The 21,690-nt window shown below is 35.6% G+C and overlaps 1 protein-coding gene across 2 annotated transcripts in view; it reads left to right on the forward strand.

Moving 5' to 3' along the window:
• The window catches only part of LOC126373549 (histone-lysine N-methyltransferase PRDM16-like), a 166,004-nt gene that overhangs the window by 51,798 nt on the left and 92,516 nt on the right, over positions 1-21,690 (forward strand). Inside the window, exon 2 of one of the 2 annotated variants that reach the window (XM_050019683.1) lies at positions 17,125-17,172. In XM_050019683.1, coding sequence (XP_049875640.1) covers positions 17,125-17,172 — 48 coding nt within the window. Of the gene's footprint in view, positions 1-17,124; positions 17,173-18,262; positions 18,387-21,690 lie in introns of those variants that run through there. The other variant, XM_050019685.1, reaches the window with a different exon arrangement.

Raw genomic sequence — 21,690 nt, forward strand, 5'->3', positions numbered from 1 at the left:
CCTCAGCATGTGCCGTCTAATTCAAACTTACAAAAAGTTACGTCAAAATTAATTTAAAAAATGGCTATGAAGAAGCGCTGGATTTGTTAGAAAAAGATGTTCGAACTTAGCAAAAATTCTATTAATAATAAGACACATGAAATAAATGCAACAAAAGACAGACATAACTTTTTTCATAAAACCATATCTAGCAATGGCTTAGCAATGGCTGAATTTATATTAATTCTAATTCCTTGCATCCTTGGTTTATTTCTACAATTAATGAATATGTTTTTAAGCTGAAAGCAGGCCAAAATTTTTTCGTATCGTACGGACTGTCAGAATTTTCTGTTTTATACGGAAATTAAATTACTAGTACAGAACAGATAAGTTCGTTATTCGTCTTATTGATTAGAACAATTCTGGACCATCTTAGAGTCTAAATGCGGAAAACTGAGCCCACTAACAATATAACTAGAACAATTCTGATGGCATCATCAGAAGAATTCGCCGTGTGGAATGTACTCGATTTTCACTGGAAGAATTTTAATTTGTTGAACGGATTGATGATGGGTGGCCAGAGCTGACTTGTGAAAGACGAATAACCTTGATAATATATAAAGATAATGTTTGTATTGCAACTAAATGAATTCTTACGTAAATTGAATAGCAGCAAAGACACTTTTGTTTTAAAGTTAGTTAACTTTTCAAGCTTCTGTTACGTGAATCCGTCTGTCGGAGTTCCAAATGTTACCTAAAGTTATGTAATTTAAGTAATTTTGAAACTGAATTTTGACCAACTCGTTCGTTGATGTGGCTCTGGCGATTCGTTACCGCTAAAAAAATAAATATTCGTTTATATATTAGTATGACAACACTAAAAAAAGGAAATTGGGGGGGCATTAAAGGGAGATCGTCTTTTTCTGTTCCATGACGCCAATTGATAGTGTTTATATATCATCACTAATTTAAGAGTCACGCTCTTGTCGCTGTAGCATTCTCCATGCTACTTTTTATGGAAAAATAGGGCAGTGGTTTCCCTCTTGCCTTTCGCCCAGTATTTATATATGACTGAAGAATAACACAAGGAAATCAATTAAGTACTGACGCTTTATTCAAAGAACTGACAAATCATTATACTTAATTGAAACTTTGGTGCTTTGATGTGGTCACTAGTTTATGACTTCAATCTTTTTTCACAACCAACTTTAATTTTTTGTATCGTGAAGCTATAGCTGTGCTCTCAGAAGTGAGCGCTTCGAATCTAATGACATTTACATACGTCAGATGTCACGGTTGTTACTCCTTATGATCCTGATATACCAGATTCTCCTGCCGCTTTAATTGTTATTTACCAAATGTTTTTTTCTGTCGCTCAGCTATCGTCCAAAAAACGAGCGTTTCCAGAATACTCCGCCGCCAGTCATTACGGCTTGCTCGTTAAGGCTCTCTAATTGCATCGGGTTAATATAGACTTTGTTAAATAAAATCTCTTACACCCCTCTTTCCCTCGGTTTTTTCGTTATTTACCGCGGTGCAGATGCCCTTAATGACGCGTTCTGAAACTTATGATGACACTTGTCGTCGCTCGGGTCTCGCTGTTAATTGCTGGAGAAATTAAAGAATTTTCTCCGTAAGGACTGAAGGATAGCGCCTAGCGGGTGGAAATGTTGTGATTCGACGATTATGAAGAACGCGGCATGGGCGTGCGCTTTGATTTTTTTTTATGGTTCTATGAGTGTAGTTACATGGTTTGTTGTCTTTGTTACGTAGTGTGTGGAATGCATTCCCTTTGTTGGCTTTATATTATGTGCTTGACGTGACGTGACTTGACGGATTATTGGTTGTTGAATTATTCCAATTGGATTACATAAGCGCAATGTGTCTTATTAGTATTGATAAGTTCGAAAAGGTATGTTAATTATTGTTTGTAAAGTCATAGAAACTTTACGTTAGAGCTATAAAAACAGGTAAAAATATGTATATTTTCTTCGAGAGAAAATGCTCTCTTCATTTCAAAATGTTCTACTCATAAGCGCCTCTTTCAATCAACACACAAGCCAATTAGAATGAAGTCGTAACTTACAACTGATGGACTGGAAGACGTTCTAACTGTTAAGTCAGGAATTAAGTCGAGTTGCAAGTAGTTAACTTAGGCGGCACGTGGTAGGGACATTAACTGAAGCAATTCGCGCACGATTAAAATTATCCCAGCCCATTATCGTTGAGGGAGTGACGAGTTATAGAGCTTGATATGAATAGAGGCGATAGAATGGAAATTTTTGAATGGGTTCCATTTGCAATTTGCATTTAGTTTCATACTTTAATTATGATTTCAGGTGATGTTTTATTTATTTTATAGAGTGCTGCATAAATATTTCACAGAGGTAATCTTAGGTGCTGTGATTTTGTCCAAGTCACAACATCTATTCATATCTAAATCTAAAAAAAACGTATTTATTAGTAACTAGCTTTTGCCCGCGACTTCGTCCGCGTGGCGTCTTATAAAGAGAGAGATCTTTGTGTGTGTGGGAGTGCATACTTATGCAGTTTAGATGTTTTCATACAATTTTTTTCCCAATAACTCCCATTTTTCAAAATACAGCCAAAAATAAACTTTATATTTACTAAGGTATGCATGCATGCTAGATTGAATCAATTGATTGAATTGATTTTTTTTTTAATTGATTGTTCATTGAGTTTTAATTTTAATACACACTTCCTCTCTTCCCTTCAACGTTGCTGTGCCCTACAGTGTCCATGTTTTAGTTCCTATGCCTATGTAACACCCCATTGTACTACATGGAATGCAATAAATAATTTTATTGAACTGAATTGAAAACATCTATCTTACGCGGTTTCGATTTTTTCATACAAATGTTTTTTTCCCGCTAACTCCCGTTTCCGTGGGAATTTTGCAATATCCTGTTGCAACTAAGCTTTAAGTTAACTAAGGTACCTGCATGCCAAATTTCAAGCGTCTAACTTAAGCGGTTTAGATTTTTCACACAAAAGTATTTTCCCGCTAATTTCCGTTCCCGTGGGAATTCCGGGAATTCCTTTCTTAGTGCACCTCTACGGTACCTAAGCTATGTCCCTTCCAAATTTCAAATGCCTACGTTTAGCCGTTCAGGCTATGCGTTGATATGTCAGTCACTGAGTCAGTCAGTTTCTCCTTTTATTTAGATTTGATTTTTTCATACAAATGTTTTTTCCCGATAACTACCGTTCCCGTGGGAATTTTGTAATATCCTGTTGCAACTAAGCTTTAAGTTTACTAAAGTACCTGCATGCCAAATTTCAAACGTCTAACTTGAGTGGTTTAGATTTTTCATACAAAAGTATTTTCCCGCTAATTCTCGTTCCCGTGGGAATTTCGGGAATTCCTTTCTTAGTGCACCTCTACGGTATCTAAGGTACCTGCGAGCCAAATTTCAAACATCTAACTTGAATGGTTTAGATTTTTCATACAAAAGGATTTTCCCGTTAATTCCCGTTCCCGTGGGAATTTCGGGAATTCCTTTCTTAGTGCACCTCCACGGTACCTAAGGTACCTGCATGACAAATTTCAAACATCTAACTTGAATGGTTTAGATTTTTCATACAAAAGGATTTTCCCGTTAATTCCCGTTCCCGTGGGAATTTCGGGAATTCCTTTCTTAGTGCACCTCCACGGTACCTAAGGTACCTGCATGACAAATTTCAAACGTCTAACTTGAGTGGTTTAGATTTTTCATACAAAAGGATTTTCCCGTTAATTCCCGTTCCCGTGAGAATTTCGGGAATTACTTTCTTAGTGCATCTCCACGGTACCTAAGGTATCTGCATGACAAATTTCAAACGTCTAACTTGAGTGGTTTAGATTTTTCATACAAAAGGATTTTCCCGCTAATTCCCGTTCCCGTGGAAATTTCGGAAATTCCTTTCTTAGTACACCTCTACAGTATCTAAGGTACCTGCATGACAAATTTCAAATATCTAACTTCAATGGTTTAGATTTTTCATACAAAAGGATTTTCCCGCTAATTCCCGTTCCCGTGGGAATTTCGGGAATTCCTTTCTTAGTACACCTCTACGGTATCTAAGGTACCTGCGAGCCAAATTTCAAACATCTAACTTGAATGGTTTAGATTTTTCATACAAAAGGATTTTCCCGTTTATTCCCGTTCCCGTGGGAATTTCGGGAATTCCTTTCTCAGTGCATCTCCACGGTACCTAAGGTACCTGCATGACAAATTTCAAACATCTAACTTGAGTGGTTTAGATTTTTCATACAAAAGGATTTTCCCGCTAATTCCCGTTCTCGTGGGAATTTCGGGAATTCCTTTCTTAGTACACCTCTACAGTACTTAAGGTATCTGCAGGCCAAATTTCAAACGTCTAACTTGAGTGGTTTAGATTTTTCATACAAAAGGATTTTCCCGCTAATTCCCGTTCCCGTGGGAATTTCGGGAATTCCTTTCTTAGTGTACCTCTACGGTATCTAAGGTACCTGCATGCCAAATTTCAACGTCTAACTTGAGTGGTTTAGATTTTTCATACAAAAGGATTTCCCTTCACTACTCTGCTCCTATTGATTGTAGCGTGATGAAAAGTATACTATAACCTGTCCAGGAGTGTGAAGAATAATTGTACCAAGTTTCATTAAAATCCGTCCAGTAGTTTTTGTTTCTATAAGGAACATACAGACAGACAGACAGACAGACAGATAGACAGACAGACAGACAAAAATTTTACTGATTGCATTTTTGGCATCAGTATCGACCACTTATCACCCCCTGATAGTTATTTTGAAAAAATATTTAATGTATAGAATTGACCTCTCTACAGATTTATTATAAGTATAGAAGATAAAGTATTTAAAATTATATTTCTGTACTGTAAATAACTGTTTTGTTTGTGACGCGAAAATAATCTATCTATCCTTTTCTAATTGTCTATGGTTGATGATAAATATTTAAAATATCTTGAATTCCCATTAAGATTTCAAAAGCTTATCTTTATATATTATACCTACTAATAACCTTATTGATAACCATACGTGCTTGAACCCATGCGATTCTAATAAGAAGAAACTTCGTCAAGAAAGTTCCAAGTAAGTATTGCTTATTTAGCTAAACTATGCCATCTACGGCAAATCTACAATAAGTCACTTCAAAAAAAAAAGCGCTCGCGGTGTGTAACCGTGTTGAAATATTTTATTTGTAATTTTATTGTTCATTTCGATAGAGGATCAACTACAATTTAAATGCCGTGTCTGACAACAGCATAGCCGTCGTTCAAGATGTAACAAAGACGTGCGAGGTCGGGATGCCGGCGTGATTGGCGCTCACTTAATTAATCCCAGGCCTAATTAATAACAATAATTCCAGCTCGAGATCGACTCGAGCTGATGACGTCATTCACCCGACTCCAGAGCGTCTCCGCAGAAAGTTATTATTGCTAGGGGGTGGCTGTACAGCGGGGAAGTCCAGCAAGTGTTCGATGGCAATGCCGTACGAAGAATGACGTCATGAATGACGTAAAAAGAATAAGCGGAAGCAGGGGTGGGTTGTAAGGTGACGAATATCTGTAATAAATATGTATACAGGAATATATATATACAAATATATAGTAATGACGTATGAGGCGACGCGGTTGAAATTGGCGGTTTAGTATTTTTATATATAGGCATATAGTATTTTTATATAAAGCTATTTTATATTTGATTATCCTTAACTCAGGTTTATAACTTTTAGGGATAACAGCTGACTCATAATAATTATGTTACAGCCTTACATTGAAATTTTGTTTAATCAGAATTTCATCATTTATTTTTGACCTGGGAAACTACCCAATTATTGTGACTAGTCAATTAGTTTCATTAAAATCCGTCGACTTCTATCCTGGAGCGGATTATTATTTTCAACCTAGTTTATCTTTCGTCTCTATTTTGTAATAAGGTGTCTATTGTTTAGTGTAAATGATGCAACGGTTACTTCACTGAACGGTAGTATACAGCCCTTCCCTTAGCGTAATATAAATAAACTTTGATTATTTCGGATAATCGAGGCGTCGAATTCTGGAAAATGTCAACAAGTTGGGTAATAGAGAGCTGAGAAGCCATCCCCCTTCAAAATAACGTAATTATTTACACAAAGCGAAAGCTTGTCTCAAGCTACGTGGGTGTTTAAAGCCTTATAAAAGACCAAGGGCGACAGATCAAACAGCCATTGTTTTATCTCCTCCTGATACGGAGTCAAAGCAGGCCTTTGAAAGGCTTCACCACTGTTTCTTTTGAAAACGAAAGCTACACGAATTCTTGGTATAAGTCGTGTGATGTTTATTTTTTTATTTTTAAGTTCGGCATCAATGTCTTTGGTATTTCTTTTTTATAATTAGAAATTGGCTAAAAATGATGTATATCATATTATGTTATTTTATACATATTTATTAAAAAAAAATATTGTAATCTATCAAACTATTTAATTAACACTCGTCTGTCGTGGTCAATGTGCGACTTCATCAACATTAGGTTACTATTGTGCCGCCAATGCCCTTGAAAATTGAGACTAGAGACCATGGGACATTGATGGTTCATAATAGATAGTATGACACCTTGGAATCGGAACGTCATTAGACGTTCTGTCCTTGAAAGTGTTAATTATAATAAAACTTCTTCTTACAAAACAAAAACGAACATACTTACGTGACTATCGATTTAAATATGGAACACATTCATGGTATACATTCTACCCCAACTACAACATCTCGTTCCGCAGCATATGTCATTTTCGCCCACAGATAATATTTCACGCCATCGCTAAATCCCCGGGAACAATCATTGAGTTACATTTGCCACAGACTAAATAACAAATAACACATGTTAGGCGGTGGCTGCACAAATACAGATACGATTAAATGGCCTCTCGCCATTATCTATAATGACCCTATTATTGCGTTAGAGGTGTATTTTTATTATTTTGATACAATAAATTCTACTTTTTATGATAGTTTCTATTTGCGACGATTGATGAATAGATTTGTATAGTTGTGTTAATTATAGATGTTATAAATTATTTAATACATATACTATTTTCTTTCATTTTGTGCGCGTCATCACATCACGAAATCGTGTTATTTTATTTTTTTAAGTCTGATACATGTTGTAAACTTTTTAAAATACAATTTAAATTACCAGAAAAAAATAGATTTTTAGCTTACGCAAAAGTATACATATGATTAGATATTTTGTTGAACATTTTGACATTTATTCGACATCGTTTGGACAGTATGGAATACCTACGTCCTACAGCAATTATTTCATGTCTAAAGCTTTATAATTACTTAACAAAAACAACCACTTATTTCCCTATAAACTACCAAATTTATTTCACTTCACTGGCACTGAGTTAAGCATAGAACCAACGTCTCAAAGGTGGTCCACTTCACCCGGGACCGTGGCAAACTGAAGTGAAGTCTTTTTGGACACATCCATAAACTGGAGACAGGATCCGTCATCGTCTCACGATTGGTTCCGCGCCTCGTAAACTGAATATTTTACGACATCGCCTCTCGATGGTGGAGCTTCATAATATGACTGTTTTAAACGCTGTTCTATTTCTGTACGTTTGACGGGTTAACTTTATACTCGTGTAGGTGTTTGAGTCTATCGGTTGACATTTACCAAAGGTTACAACCGCAGGCTTATAATATACTCTGTGGGTAGTATAAACAGCAACACCGTGCGTGATGCAGAGGTGAGAGCGTGCATCTCACGCTTAATATCAAAGTAGATGTCATCATCATCATCATCAGCCCATAAACGTCCCCACTGTTGGGGCACGGGCCTTCACTATGGATGGATAGGGAGATCGGGCCTTAAACCACCACGCGGGCCCAGTGCGGATTGGTGGTTATTAACGACTGCTAATGCAGCCGGGACCAACGGCTTAACGTGCCTTCCGAAGCACGGAGGAGTTCGAGATGAAAACTTTTTTTTTTGTGGTCACCCATCCTATGACCGGCCTTTGTGAAAGTTGCTTAACTTCAACAATCGCAGACCGAGCGCGTTTACCGCTGCGCCACCGAGCTCCTCAAAAAAGTAGATGTATTGGGTTTAATTCCTAGTGCAAATTGTTATATACGTTTGCAACTTGGCTTGGTTTGTTTGCAGCTATTCTGCCTCCAATGTGACCGGGTGTTGAAAACAAAGCTCGGCTTTGCGAGTCATATACGAGCGCACGAAGGAAGATTAATTCTTTCAAATATTCTACCTCTCAGAATGCCATCTGCGGCAAATCTACAATAAGTCACGACAAAAAAAAGCACGAGGGAAAAGACTGAGGTCGCCGTTGTCGGATATGAATTATATCTCAGATATTTTTTTATGTAAGTAGAATAAAGTCACGCAAAAAAGGAAATAGTTTATCTGAGCTTTCTCTCTACACACAGTTGTATTCACCGTCCAACCGTATCTGCTTAAATTCGTAAAAACAATATTTTCACGCAATGTGCAAGCGGCGCGGCGCGGCGGCGCGGCGTTGCGTCCGCGGTAGGCGGGTCATAATCCCCGTGACAAACGGACAGACAAAAAATATGACGACTCTATAAGCAATAATGTTCGCGTTTAACTGTTGAGTAATTGCGTTTTGTATTCTCATGTTAATATTAATAGTGTTGATCATCCCTACATTTGTAGGTCAGTTACATTTGGATATGTCTAGGGTGCGCAGAAAGGGAAGACGAATAATGTTATAATTAGGTATTATTTTAGATTCTACACTATATCCAGCCTGTGTCCACTCACTGATAGATATAGGCCTCCTATATTTTACGCCATCCTGTCCGGTTGATTTAAATTCTACTACTTACTATTTAATAGCATTTCGAAAAGCATTTCCGTGTTGAAAAAATTGTAGGTAAGTATACCAAATTTCTACTGAAAGTTGGTATACTTCAGGTTGGTTGGCTTTGGTGGTTTCAGAACGTGAAGTATCACGTTCTGAAACAATTCAAAATCATTGGTACCATTACCGAGTTTAATAAATTAAATACAAACTTTTATCGCAAAAAACAAAACAATACAAGTATATCAACTATACATTAGAAATACATTAAATAGATATCACTCCTCAACAACTAAAAGTATTATCCTATAACAATAAAGCCAAATTAATATCCCCAAATGGATTTTCTCAAATCGCCTAGACGTCATTAGAGTTGTTCGTCAAATCGACAATGTCTGTAGAGTCGCGTGTCGTATAATCCGACTATCCACCCCGATAGTTCACCGCGTGGGAGTCATTCCTCTATCGCGTGAGTCGGTTGGGGTCTGTCGACCACTCGCCACTTAGCTGAGATGTCTTGGGGAATGATCAATGTACTATAGGACCGAGAATTTAAGAAGTTATGGTAAGGAGATTTTTTTTTGGTATTTTGACGATCGTCGGAGGCGGTAACACTCCTGTGTAAATAAAACACCTTCGAAATGGTGACAAGCGGACTGTTTTGAAATAATAGGATAGTTTCCAACTACTCAAATTAGTTACTTTTTATTAAACGTCAAAACTAGAAATAACTATGGAATTTGAATGAAAAAGCAACCTGAGACGTATTTATTGTTACATTTTTCTTTATTAAACTTCATTAATAAGTTGAATAGAAAAAAGAAAACGTTTTTGTCACCTTTAGGACTGTATATATTTGCTAATCGGAATTTCACAATTTATCTTTGACCTAGGGAACTAACCAATCTAGGAAATATTTACATAGAGACACAAGAAAAACATGCTTCGTCGGCAAAATCTATGGCGTAAGTCCTGTTAATATTGCCAGAGCAAATAATATTACGGTAAAAAGTATATTATGACGTTGATATTGGCAACATAGGTAATTAATAATTGGCCGGTAAAGAGAGATTATATCACGTTAAAGATTTTAAATAAATGTTAGTCTTGGGTAGGAAGTAATAAGTGTACCACACCAGTTTAAAGAATAAAGGATATAGCTTTTATAGATAAGGAATTCAACTGTATTCGCCACATAAATGCACGTATATACAATTCTGAGAAATGAACTTCGCTGTAGTCTACAATATATTGCAATACGAGCTTAATACCTACACTTTTCCTTATCTCAGCGGGTTCCGTAGTTTGCAGAGGGCCCGCTAAGATGGATAGAGGAGGGTTGTCGTTGAAAGTTAATTCGTGTTTGGTGTCAATGCGTTTTATTGTCGGAAGTGCAGTTTTCTTACGAACCACATTAGCGAGGGGTGAGAAAAATGTTTCATTTGGAGATGTATGTAGGTACTGTCTTTTATAAGGATAGGGATAAAGAGGAAAGAGAGAAAGACTAAGAAGAGTTGAAATGAACCGAATGAATGAGAAGTCGGGTGTCGTGTGTTATAATAGTATTTTATGCAACAGTTGTATAAGAAGGGTCAAAAAATGCGAGTGGCGTGAGTTGCGATGTGAGCCTTGGCGAACATCGCAATAAGAGACGCCACGAGCATTTTTTGACCTAGTTATACAACGTTGCATACAATACTTTTTCTACGACGACGTAATTTTAAACGAAACACAAAAATTTTCCAATTTATTTTCCAACGCGCGGGAAAATGGCGGCAAATGTATACTTTTTTTTATAGTATATCTATGGCACCAAACAAAGTAAAGGTGCCAGTTTCCAGGTCAAAAAAAAAATCAACAACAATGCTTTTTTGGCGACATTATAGTACAGTTACACTTTGTAAACAATGCTTTTATAGGCCATAGAGCGTACACTTTTTCAAAGAGTTTAATTATGTATGTACTTATATTAGACTTTTTGGTTATTTAAATGCCAGATTAAAGTAGAGGAGTAGAAAAAGAAGTTAATATAAAGCTGTGAGTACAGATAAATGGAAAATGCTACACCCGTAAGAGCGTAGCTACCCATAAGAAATAGACGGGATAAAATGCGTTGAGTGACTTGACATCGATTATTTACGAACTGATATAAAACAGGATAATTGTATTAGGTTCAAGATAAATTATGAAATTCTGATTACTAAATAAAAACAAATCTAAAACTAACGAAAAACATTTTCTTTTGTCTATTTAACTTATTTTTGAATTTTTATTAAGAAAAGTGTAATAATAAGTCCGAAATTTTATCACGTTTTTCTATGACGTCACAGTGTGCTTTTTCATACAAATTGCATAGTCATTTTGCGTTTTGATATTTAGTAAAAAGTAACTGATTTGACTTAAGTATAGGAAACTAGTCTATTGTTTTGAAAAAATAGCTAGTTCTGTTGTTTATTATTTTTAATTCTTTTAAGGTTTTAAAGAAAATAAAATTCCGCCAAAAAACATTGAGAACAGTTCAATATCTTATTGTATCTATTTATTTTTTTGTATTTTATAGGCACAAAATGCTTCTATCATATTTGTCTTTGTGATGAAGCTATCAAATCCGGCAAATTGTCGTTGATGTCATAATTTTATTAATCTGCATTACGGGCGTGAACACAAGTGATGAATGTTCCCGAGAATAATCCTTTCAGTTTATAAAGACGACCCTCTGTTCACCCTTAAACGGGGTACGGCACGCGGACTGTCACTAACACAATATAGCTTCATAGTTTATTATAATATTTTCGCTCAATATTACCCCTGTTTCCCCTCAGCTTGCTCGCGTATCTACACACTATGCGTTTTTCTTTGACTTATTTTAGTTGAAATATAGAACAGACGTATGCTCAAAGTGTCTAAACAAAAAGTACTTTTAATCTAGAAAAATAAATATAAATAGAAAAAAAATTTAATGAAAATATCTGGTAGTCTTATTTATGCTATCTTTTTTCAATTACATTTTTAGCCCTAATGGCGTATTTCATTAATAATTTTCTTGGTATATTTTTTTGAATGACCAGTATTTAAGTGTAAACATACTTAAATACATTTTCTATTTTATTTTTATTTTGGCTAATCTCCACTAAACCGTCCAGTGCGCCGCGACTCGCCCCATAAAACTGTCTCGTGAACAAATGACAATAAATCATGTAATTTGCGACGAATCGCGAGTTCCCGGGACAATCCGTGTTCCAGGACACGGTAATATCCCGGATAACCTAGTGGATTTGTGCTCAACTGACAGCTACACGCGGTTATTACCGGGTACAAGATTGTCACGATTTATTTCCGGGTGTTTGGGGGTTTAACTGTCAAACTCTGAATCTTTTGAGTTCAGAAGCTTTGTCATTTTGTAGATTTGTTTATTAAAAACATATTGGATGTAGTAAATCTGTAATAAAACATACATCCAGAAATTGTAAGATTTAATTTTTCTTCTTCTATCGTGTGGGTTGTGAGGTGGATTACCAACCTCATCGGCCCTGGTGTCAGGGTTATTATTGAGCCGCCAAAGGCCCCTGTCATGACTCATATAACGACTAAGTACTTACATCAGTAAGTAGTAACCGGGACCAACGGCTTAACGTGCCTTCCGAAGCACGGATCGTCTTACTTTCGGACAATCAGGTGATCAGCCTGTAATGTCCTAACCAGACTAGGGATCACAAAGTCACCGGGATCACCGGGATTCGAACCCGGAACCTCCGGAGCGTGAGCCCAACGCTCAACAGCCGTAGATTTAATTTATGTTTTCTTTTTCAAGAAATATTAGTATTCTGACTTAGAAAAGTTTTCTACACTAGTTGCAGCAAAAGCAAATGACACAAGCATTTTGAAACCCTATCTTGCCTATAACGTTCGCTTACAATGCGCTCTACTAGCTGCATTCCACAAAGCAAGTGTAGCAACGGTCTACATTTCCTTAGCATAAAGCCACGACGCCGAGCGTTCCCTATTCAATTGACACGCAATATCATATTGCTCTCAGGTAAAGGCAAAGCTAGCGGTCATTTACAGCAAGATTTCCTTCTGTACCTGCCAGTACATAATGGGAGTCATAACAGCCTGTACGTACGCCGATCGATGCTCGCTTGTGTGGATGTGTACATACAGAACAATAGCTAAGTCGTCGACACAATGGACAATGCTACACTCATCTGGCAAGGCTGTGTGCGTCGTATGCTTTCGTGTTATGTAACACGGCACATGTTATATTGTCGGGTTTAAATAGAGCGATTCTAAATTGTGTCGGACTACCGGGAGGTCAAAGGATTATCGATTGGACGGATAGCTGTGTTAGGGGCGTGTGTCGCGTGGAATGTTCTGTCGGCATCTTACCTTCATTCATCTATTTATATTTATTTTTAAAGATGTATTTTTGTGCTTGGGTGCCTCATGACGGGTACAGGCGTCGACTTGGACGCTTGCCGGAGGGACTGGCCGAAGTACGCACAGGACCGCGAAAAATAGAAAAAGGATGGTAAGGCCTTTGACCAGCAGTGGCAGGCTAGGTTAGATTAGATTCTTATGAACGACAATGCTAATGATAATAATTAATTTTATATTCTTATCCGAAGCCAGTGACGTTCTTAACTTTACCAAATACAAAGTACGGTTGCATGTTTTTGTCATGAAACTGATTCTGTAGTCTTTAATAGTTATATGCACATTTAGGTACCAAGTTACATTAATATAGCCTTTTTAAAGGAACAGCGCTAGGTCTTGTTGTAAAATGTTCGTTGAGCCATCAATGTAACGTCGATACGTAAAATAAGTATTACAAACGAAAGGAAGGAAATAGTAAGTTTATAGTTTTTGATAAGCGGCCATTCAGAAAGTGAGGGGAAATCGATATAAACACTTTCCTATTCTCTTTTTTATTATTTATATCATATTATTATGCTCTCGTTATAATAATTATACACACTGAAATATTATACCTACCTATGTTTTTAAATTGAATAAAATGCGATTGTTCCTTTAAACACTGTTTATTATAATTATTTTGTATTTTTTTCATTGCATTCTTGTATAAATCATTTCATAGCAATAATCTTTACCTTCTTGACAAGTTCTCGATAGACTTAGGACTCTAACATAACTCACGATTACATCTCGATTGGGATAGTCAAAGGTACATCCATCGCAAGATGAACTAAGTACCTACACCTCACCGAGCGTTCTGTTAGACGAACACGATAGGTGAACTGTATGGCCGTCTGAAATGGTCCAGCTAAGATAAATTAATAACTCGTTGGTGCAAATCTGCTACTTAGGACTGTTATATTTTATCCCTGACATAACTATTATTTCTTCAATAGCTCCCCATAATCAGCAACAAAATGACATAACCTACAGATGTCATATTCCACGGTATGGTACTAGTAGATAAGTAGATTTGTGTCACTATACATGTTATGTCAGACATAAATATCGCCAATATTCGACCGGACAAACACAGTTACAAGCTAAGCTTCCGTGTCAACAAGGGTTAATATGACAACCACTGAGGGTGGTTATAGGCCAGAAATGTGCTGCTAATAACGACGTTTGGATGTAATTTTGACAAGTAAACTGTAGGCATAATGTAAGTAGAATCTGTTGTAGGAATAGTACAAATACGTTAAAGTACTTTTGTAAATACATAATTCCTTTTGTTTTGATCTTGAGACACCTCTCTTGCTTCCTCCACATTCATCAATCGTTTGATAATGTAACTAAAAGGAAAATGATGTCTACTAAATTGCTGCTGACTTATCAAAACGTTTTTTGTCACCTTTAGATTTGTCTTTGCACAAAGTAAACAAGAGTAAAGGTAGATGGCGTCTCGATCGTACATTATTTTACTCGATTATAAAATTGTCAACATTACAACAATTAAATCGATTTTTTGTACTTTTACTTACTACATCCAACAGTTAATGTATCATATTTTTGAGAAGCTTTTTATGCAGCTTTTATCTAATCTATAACATGTTCCGAAATGGTAGTAGATTATTAGGTATTATAGGATAGGACTAAATAAAATAGAATCATATTTTTAATTTACTGTAGTGTTCTCTGAATGATTTTACATTGAAAATTGCCAATTTTTGATTTTATTATCGACGTTCTGTACATCACAAAATTCGCGTCAATACAAACATTTATCAACTAATATAAAAAAATATAATTTTAAGCCACGTGTCTGCAAGTCTGGCTTGATAATACGACCCCTCAAAAGGTGAGGTCAATAATATTGCGTTTATTAGAAACCAGTTCAGCGCCATCTGCCGTGGGCGGCGTCTTCCGCTGCATTGTACGCGCCGGATGCGCACGCGCCGATGCGCGGTGCAGCGGGCTTGCCGAACCTGGACGTCTTAGGTCAGAGAACTTTGGGGGGCTGGTTTTTTTTTATAGAATAATTTCATAAGATATAAGAAGATATGTATCGAATATTATTAATTAAATCTACTGCCGCTTGTGAGCCCTCAGCGCTTCCTATTTGTACGGCCAAGTAGTGAATACGAAGCTTAATGTACGAAATAATGTATCATAACTTGTCCAGGACATGAATGGTATTATTTTTTAGTCGTTATAAGTATTTCATGTAGTTCAATTTAGGCGATATTGAGGTCAGACTGATGTTTTTCTTAACAACGTCAAATAAATGACAAAGAGTTGAAAAAATATTTATTTTGTTATGTCTTTGATCATCAGCCTATTTGGCTATACAGTTCCTATTTTGCATTTTAATGCGCTAATGTCATTAAAAATAATTCGTGAGAAAATAATTTGTGTGCTACTGAGTTCCTATCTTACTAGAAATTTAAATTAAAATCCATAAAATATTGACGTAACAGCACAATGTTATCAAGATTAACCGAATTAAACGTTGATCATAGAACACCGTGGCACGCGTCTGCGCACATACACACACATACAGACACACACAATCAAGATTAACACATAAACAGACAAGACCACGCGCCAATTTGAGTGCTGTAATGAATGCCTTACTAAACCAAGTCTTTGTAGGTACTTTGTTCCTCTTGTATTTCAACTTTTGAATAAAGAGGAAGTAGGAAGGCAGCTGACTGACTTCTTTTCTTCGTAATGATGGTTTGTAGTGCATTACTTCTTTGTTCGGTGTCCTGTCGCGTGCCTCGGCGTATTATTTGGATCGTATTCGGTTCTAAGTGGGTGGAAAGGTGTTCGGGCATAACTGTGTGTCTCAAGATGTTATGATAGAGCAGGGTGGTAAGCTGCGCTAATGTGGTGTGTCGTCAACTGCGCTTTGATAGAGTTCGAGGGAAGCATTATTTTTAAATACTGTTTGATTTTTTAAACACTGGTTATTCTCAATAAAAAAATAATATTCTGCAAAAAGATAGTAATAAGAATACAGTTACAGAATAGTACTAAGGATACAGTAACAAATCACTACTATAAATATTTTATTTTTGTTATTTATTTTTCTAGTAACTTTGTATCACAATTGTAAATATTAATTTACTTATATAATCTAAGGTAGGTTAACCTATAATTATTATAGTGAGCTTAATTTTCAATTAATGTTATTGTCGTTGACCATAAATTTATACTGTATATCGTAATTTCCACTACTGCAGTTTTTTCCACATTCAAATTGTTATTTCGTGAATTTTCCACATTAAAAGTGTGATGTGTTATTCATTGTGTAAATTAACCCACTTAAGTGGTGTGAAGGGGTATCTCTTAGGGTGTTCGCATGCAATTTGTAACAATTAGTCGACGTAATATCCTGTGCGGAACCCTCTTCAGTGCTTGTCGGTACCAGTACATCAAAATGTCTGCTAGATAAGTGTTTACGTCACGTGTAAGTTTTGTATTGTTTTTGAGTTTTAGGCTCCTTTCTCACGACGCAATCGGAAAATATTATAAACATGACTAAATCCCAATTAGGGTAGTCACAGGTACATCCATCGCAAGATACACTAATTACCCATACTTCACCAAGCTTTCTGTTAGGTCAACGTGATAGGTGGTGAGCCGTACCGCCATTAAAATTATGACTCATTAGTGTTATGAGTCCGGTACTGGGGTTTGAACTGGCGCTCCCCGATTGAGAAGCAAGCCGGTTACCTCGGGACCATAGTGACTATATAATCGGATACCGCATGGAAGTGCGATTTTAGGGGTAGGGTAATAGACGTTTAACTATATTTGACCACGCCATAACTCATTATTTCTTATATTAAAAAGTAGTTAAAAATGGCGAAAGTGGTATTAACGGATTAATTTGTTTCAGGAGCCGATGAAAATGGAGAGCCATCTGGGAACAACGACGAAACTGCAGGTGAATAATTATAAAATACTATCACTTAGAGGTCGCAGGTTCGAATCCTAGCCTAAACCAATGATTTTAGAACTTGTTTTCGAATATGTGTTTGCTCAGCGAAACCCACAGACCCTAGATATACATTTCAGAAATATGTGATCTAATCTGTAGTTATTAGGTATTAGTCTGTTTCTTCCTTTGAATTTGAAGGTCCCGCAGACAGTCTCTTTTGTAAAAACAGGACCTGACAAACCTTCAGGTAACCGGACCCCGTGAAAACAGGATAACATTATAGGATGACTATTTAGTGGATATTAAACGGCCTTCGGAAGGCACGTTAAGCCGTTGGTCCCGGTTATTACTTACTGATGTAAGTAAGTAGTCGTTACATGAGCCATGTCAGGGGCCTTTGGCGGCTCAATAGTAACCCTGACACCAGGGTTGATGATGAGGTTGGTACTCCACTTCACAACCCACACGATAGAAGAAAGAAGAGCGAAATCCACATATTATTATTTTATTAGTCTGTTTCTTCCTTTGAACTTGAAGGTCCCGCAGGCACTCGCTTCTGTAAAAAACAGGACCTGACAAATCTTCAGGTAAGCGGACCCCGTGAAAACAGTATAACATTAGGAAGACAATGATGACTATTTAGTGGATATTAAAATAAATATCCTATTCTTCGGTACCAACTCACTCTGGGTGAGAGCCTTCAGCGCTCCCCATTTGTCCGGCCAAGTAGTTAATGCCATCTGCGGCAAATCTACAATAAGTCACGTCAAAAAAAGGTACCAACTCACTTCAAGCTGCATCTTTCTATCTCTGTCTATTAAAAGTCACGCGACAGTCTAATATCGACAGATATAGTCTTTTCTGCTGTATAAAGGGTGATAAGATACGTTAAATTGCATTTTATCATTATATTTTAAGTCAGTCATGTAACATGGAATCGGGTAGAGCTTCGACGCATGTTATATCACATTAAGTGATAATCGCTATATCAATGAGAGTGACGATTATTATTATCATAAATGACTGTACTGTGTCGTCTAATCTAGAATTATCTGTAAGATATGAAGACGATTTTGAGTGAAAAAATCATTTTTATGTGAAAAGTTATAGTTATTGGTCTTATGGTCCATCCTGTAGTGATTTTTGTACCTTTCTTTGGTAACTATTTGATGCGAAGCTGCTGTTTGGGTTGTGTTGATATCACCGTGTGTTTTTGTATGGTGAGTTTTTATTTTTATCATTTTTGGCTGTAGATGTAGGCATTGAGTTAGGTAGGTTTGAATGTGGAGATGACGCTGTTAGGTACCATGCAATATTTTACATTATTACATTGAGATCTATCTCCGTAAATGTAAAAACATGTATTTTTAACCTTGAAAGGCTCGAATTTCCAAACACAATAGTTAAACATTGTGGTTTCGATTTTAAAAAGGCTTTGTTGGTTACGTTTGATATCAAATTTTTTTACAACCTTTTTGTATACTTAAAATATTTTTATTTAGAATATTTTTATTTTTTTATGCGACATTCTTTTTCTATCTGTTTTTTTTACTTCCGACACAATGTAAGATTGGAAATACATGTATAAACCGAAATTGCTGAATTATTTCTCAAAATAACACTCTTTAGTTCCACAGCTTCTTAGCTTTACGACATTAAGAGAGAAAGGAAGATTATGAACGTAACTGACATTTTTATGCTAAAATGCTTCGTCACTATTAAAACTCACAATTTAAACATAGTTCTAGAACTTTCTACCAGTATAACAGTTTCTGTGAGTTGTGAACCATAAACATCTACAACACTATTATTAGATACATTATTTTATGTGGGCTTATTCAATGGAAAAGTGAATAGGCACTGTCTAGGTAAGCATATCCCACCCTCGACCACATCGTAACTTACCATCAGCTGATTTTGTGGTTTCATGCTTGCCTATCATGCATGAAAAATCTGTCAATTGTATTGGTATGTATAATATTATTATAACAAACTAAGTACCGGCGAGCTGAAGAGGAATGGGGTATTTTTGTATTGTTGTAGAACTTTCCAGGAGCCGTTCCCCAAAAATAATAAAGATGACGCTGTTCAGATTTAACGTGATAATTACCTATTTTCTCATTGCTCGGGTACTTACATAATTATTCAAAAATATAATGTACAGTCATGAGCAATATAATGTACCCTCTTTAGGACTCTGTCGCACTAACATATTTTACAGTTAGTGAGACTTACAGTTCAATTTGTCAAAAAAGTTAATGTGACATGGTACCAAAGTGTATACATATTTTCCTGTACCCAAAGGTTGCCTGGAAGAAATTGCTGCATGAGCAATAAGGCCGCCTGTTGTGCTTTTCTGTATATGCTGTCCTTATCTCTGTATTTTGTGTCCATTGTGCTCAATAAAGTATTTTATCTATCTATCTAATGCTCGTTACCGTAATGGTAGAGGTGTATATTAAATTAATTGTTGCTTGTTATTTGGATCACATTATGTATAATATAATTATGTTGCTACCTATATTACTTCTGTTTATTTTGATCAGAATAATAATAGGTGGAAGATGTAATTGTATGTAGGTGTAACAAAAAGGGTCATCATTTATACCCAAAACAAAGATAAAGATGCATATGTCTGTTATCCATGAAATTATAGGAAAATCTTTACAGCGCTATCTATGATGTTTTTGAGGAACTTAGCTTGAAAAGTCCCATATTAAGTACCATGTTGAACGCAAAACAATAGAAACATTATGCTTTATTTACTGTACCATGAGTTCTGATATTCCATAAGTACACATTTTTTCAACTTTATCTTGTATTTAGAATGTTATATGCCTATTAAATACTTATCTCTTACACGAGTGTGAACTATCCAATGCCAAAGTTTATCAATCTTGATAATGTTTTTTTTTATTTTCCATATTATCTATTAGTAATTGATTTTGATCATAATGGGAGGTGCATTAGTCACAACACAGTATTCCTAGATAATGGATTACTAAATTATTCTATCAAATAGATGCGTAAACGATACTTTTATATAGAAAGTAACGTCCATCAAACTTTATGAAATCACAACAAAAACAAAAAGACATTTTGAAAAAAGAACTATTGATGTTCGGAAATACATAAAAATAATTATTTATGTATATTTAAATAATCATAGCATACTATAAAATTATTTAAGTACATAAATTAGTTATAAACGCATGCCATCATTCGTAATGAGGTAGGCAGAGCCATAAGTAATCAGAAGATAAGTCACAGCTGCTGTTGATACATTTTTTTTTCAACGACGTGACTGTTATATACATTTATTATATATTACTTAGGTACTTTGACTTTTTCACTTATTTCATAGATTAACCGCAGAAACCATAAACTTCTTGGCCGGATACTTTTGACACGATATCCTATTTTGTGACTTATTGTAGATTTGCCCCATATATGGCATAAATAACTTGTCCTGAAAAATGAAGAGGCAAAAAACAAAAGACAAAAACAAAACTCAGTACAAAATTTTTCCTAAGATGGATATGACGAACCTTATCAGAAGATTAGTTTTTTCAATGCTCTATTGCGCATTTATTTTGAGGTTAAGATTAGACGATGGAGATTCGCGCTTACATTATTCATTTCACGTTTTCCACAGATAAATAAATCGCCCATTATATCTCGGATTTTCCGATAACACGTCATATCCCTTGTCATATCTCTGTCATTGTTATTTTACGTCGTTTTTAGTGTTATGAGACGTAAGTTCTATTGTATAGAGATTCAAATGTATTGTAGAGATATTATGTTGTTAGGTTGATTAATCTAAAGGCAAAGGATTTAAGATTTAAGGTTGTTGGCAAAATATTTTTTCGTTATTAAATAACTAGATGTAATAATGACAATCATTCTAATTAATGAGTGTGTAAGATAACAATAGAATGTTTTTAATTTATGCTTATTTCGCGTCATGAAGTAAGTGTAGTTTAGTTTATAATCTGTTATCATGCACTTGAATACTACTTACGAATTGTATACAGATAAAATAGATATCTTCTTCACATCTGTTCCTCGAATCAAAAAAACTGTTTTATCTATAACAGATACTTTTTAATCATTGAAGTTGTTACTTTTTCTAGCTCTAATTTAATTTAGTAATTAAGTACCTAAAGTATTACTGCATGTTGTGTCCACCTGTAAGTGGCAAGGCGCTTTACGCGCTAGTTTTTTTATATGTATCAACTGCAAACTGTAACCATGTATCAGTGTACTTGCCGTTGGTTGACCAAATAAATAAATAAAAATAAATAAATATAACAGGCATTGATTTGATAACAAGCTACTTAACAACCCAGTCGAATGAGACACTTTTTTATAAACGTCAAGACGTTTCTTTGCAGTGTGTAAAAGCAAATCAAACGTCGTACTCGTTGTTACTTAATTCATAATCGAAGATATGTATAAAAACAAATTGACACTGATTTTTGATTATCTTCTATTCCAAATTAGCATTTTGTAAGTAACTAG

Source organism: Pectinophora gossypiella, chromosome 16 (genome assembly GCF_024362695.1).
Source record: "Pectinophora gossypiella chromosome 16, ilPecGoss1.1, whole genome shotgun sequence".
Lineage (NCBI taxonomy): Eukaryota > Metazoa > Arthropoda > Insecta > Lepidoptera > Gelechiidae > Pectinophora > Pectinophora gossypiella.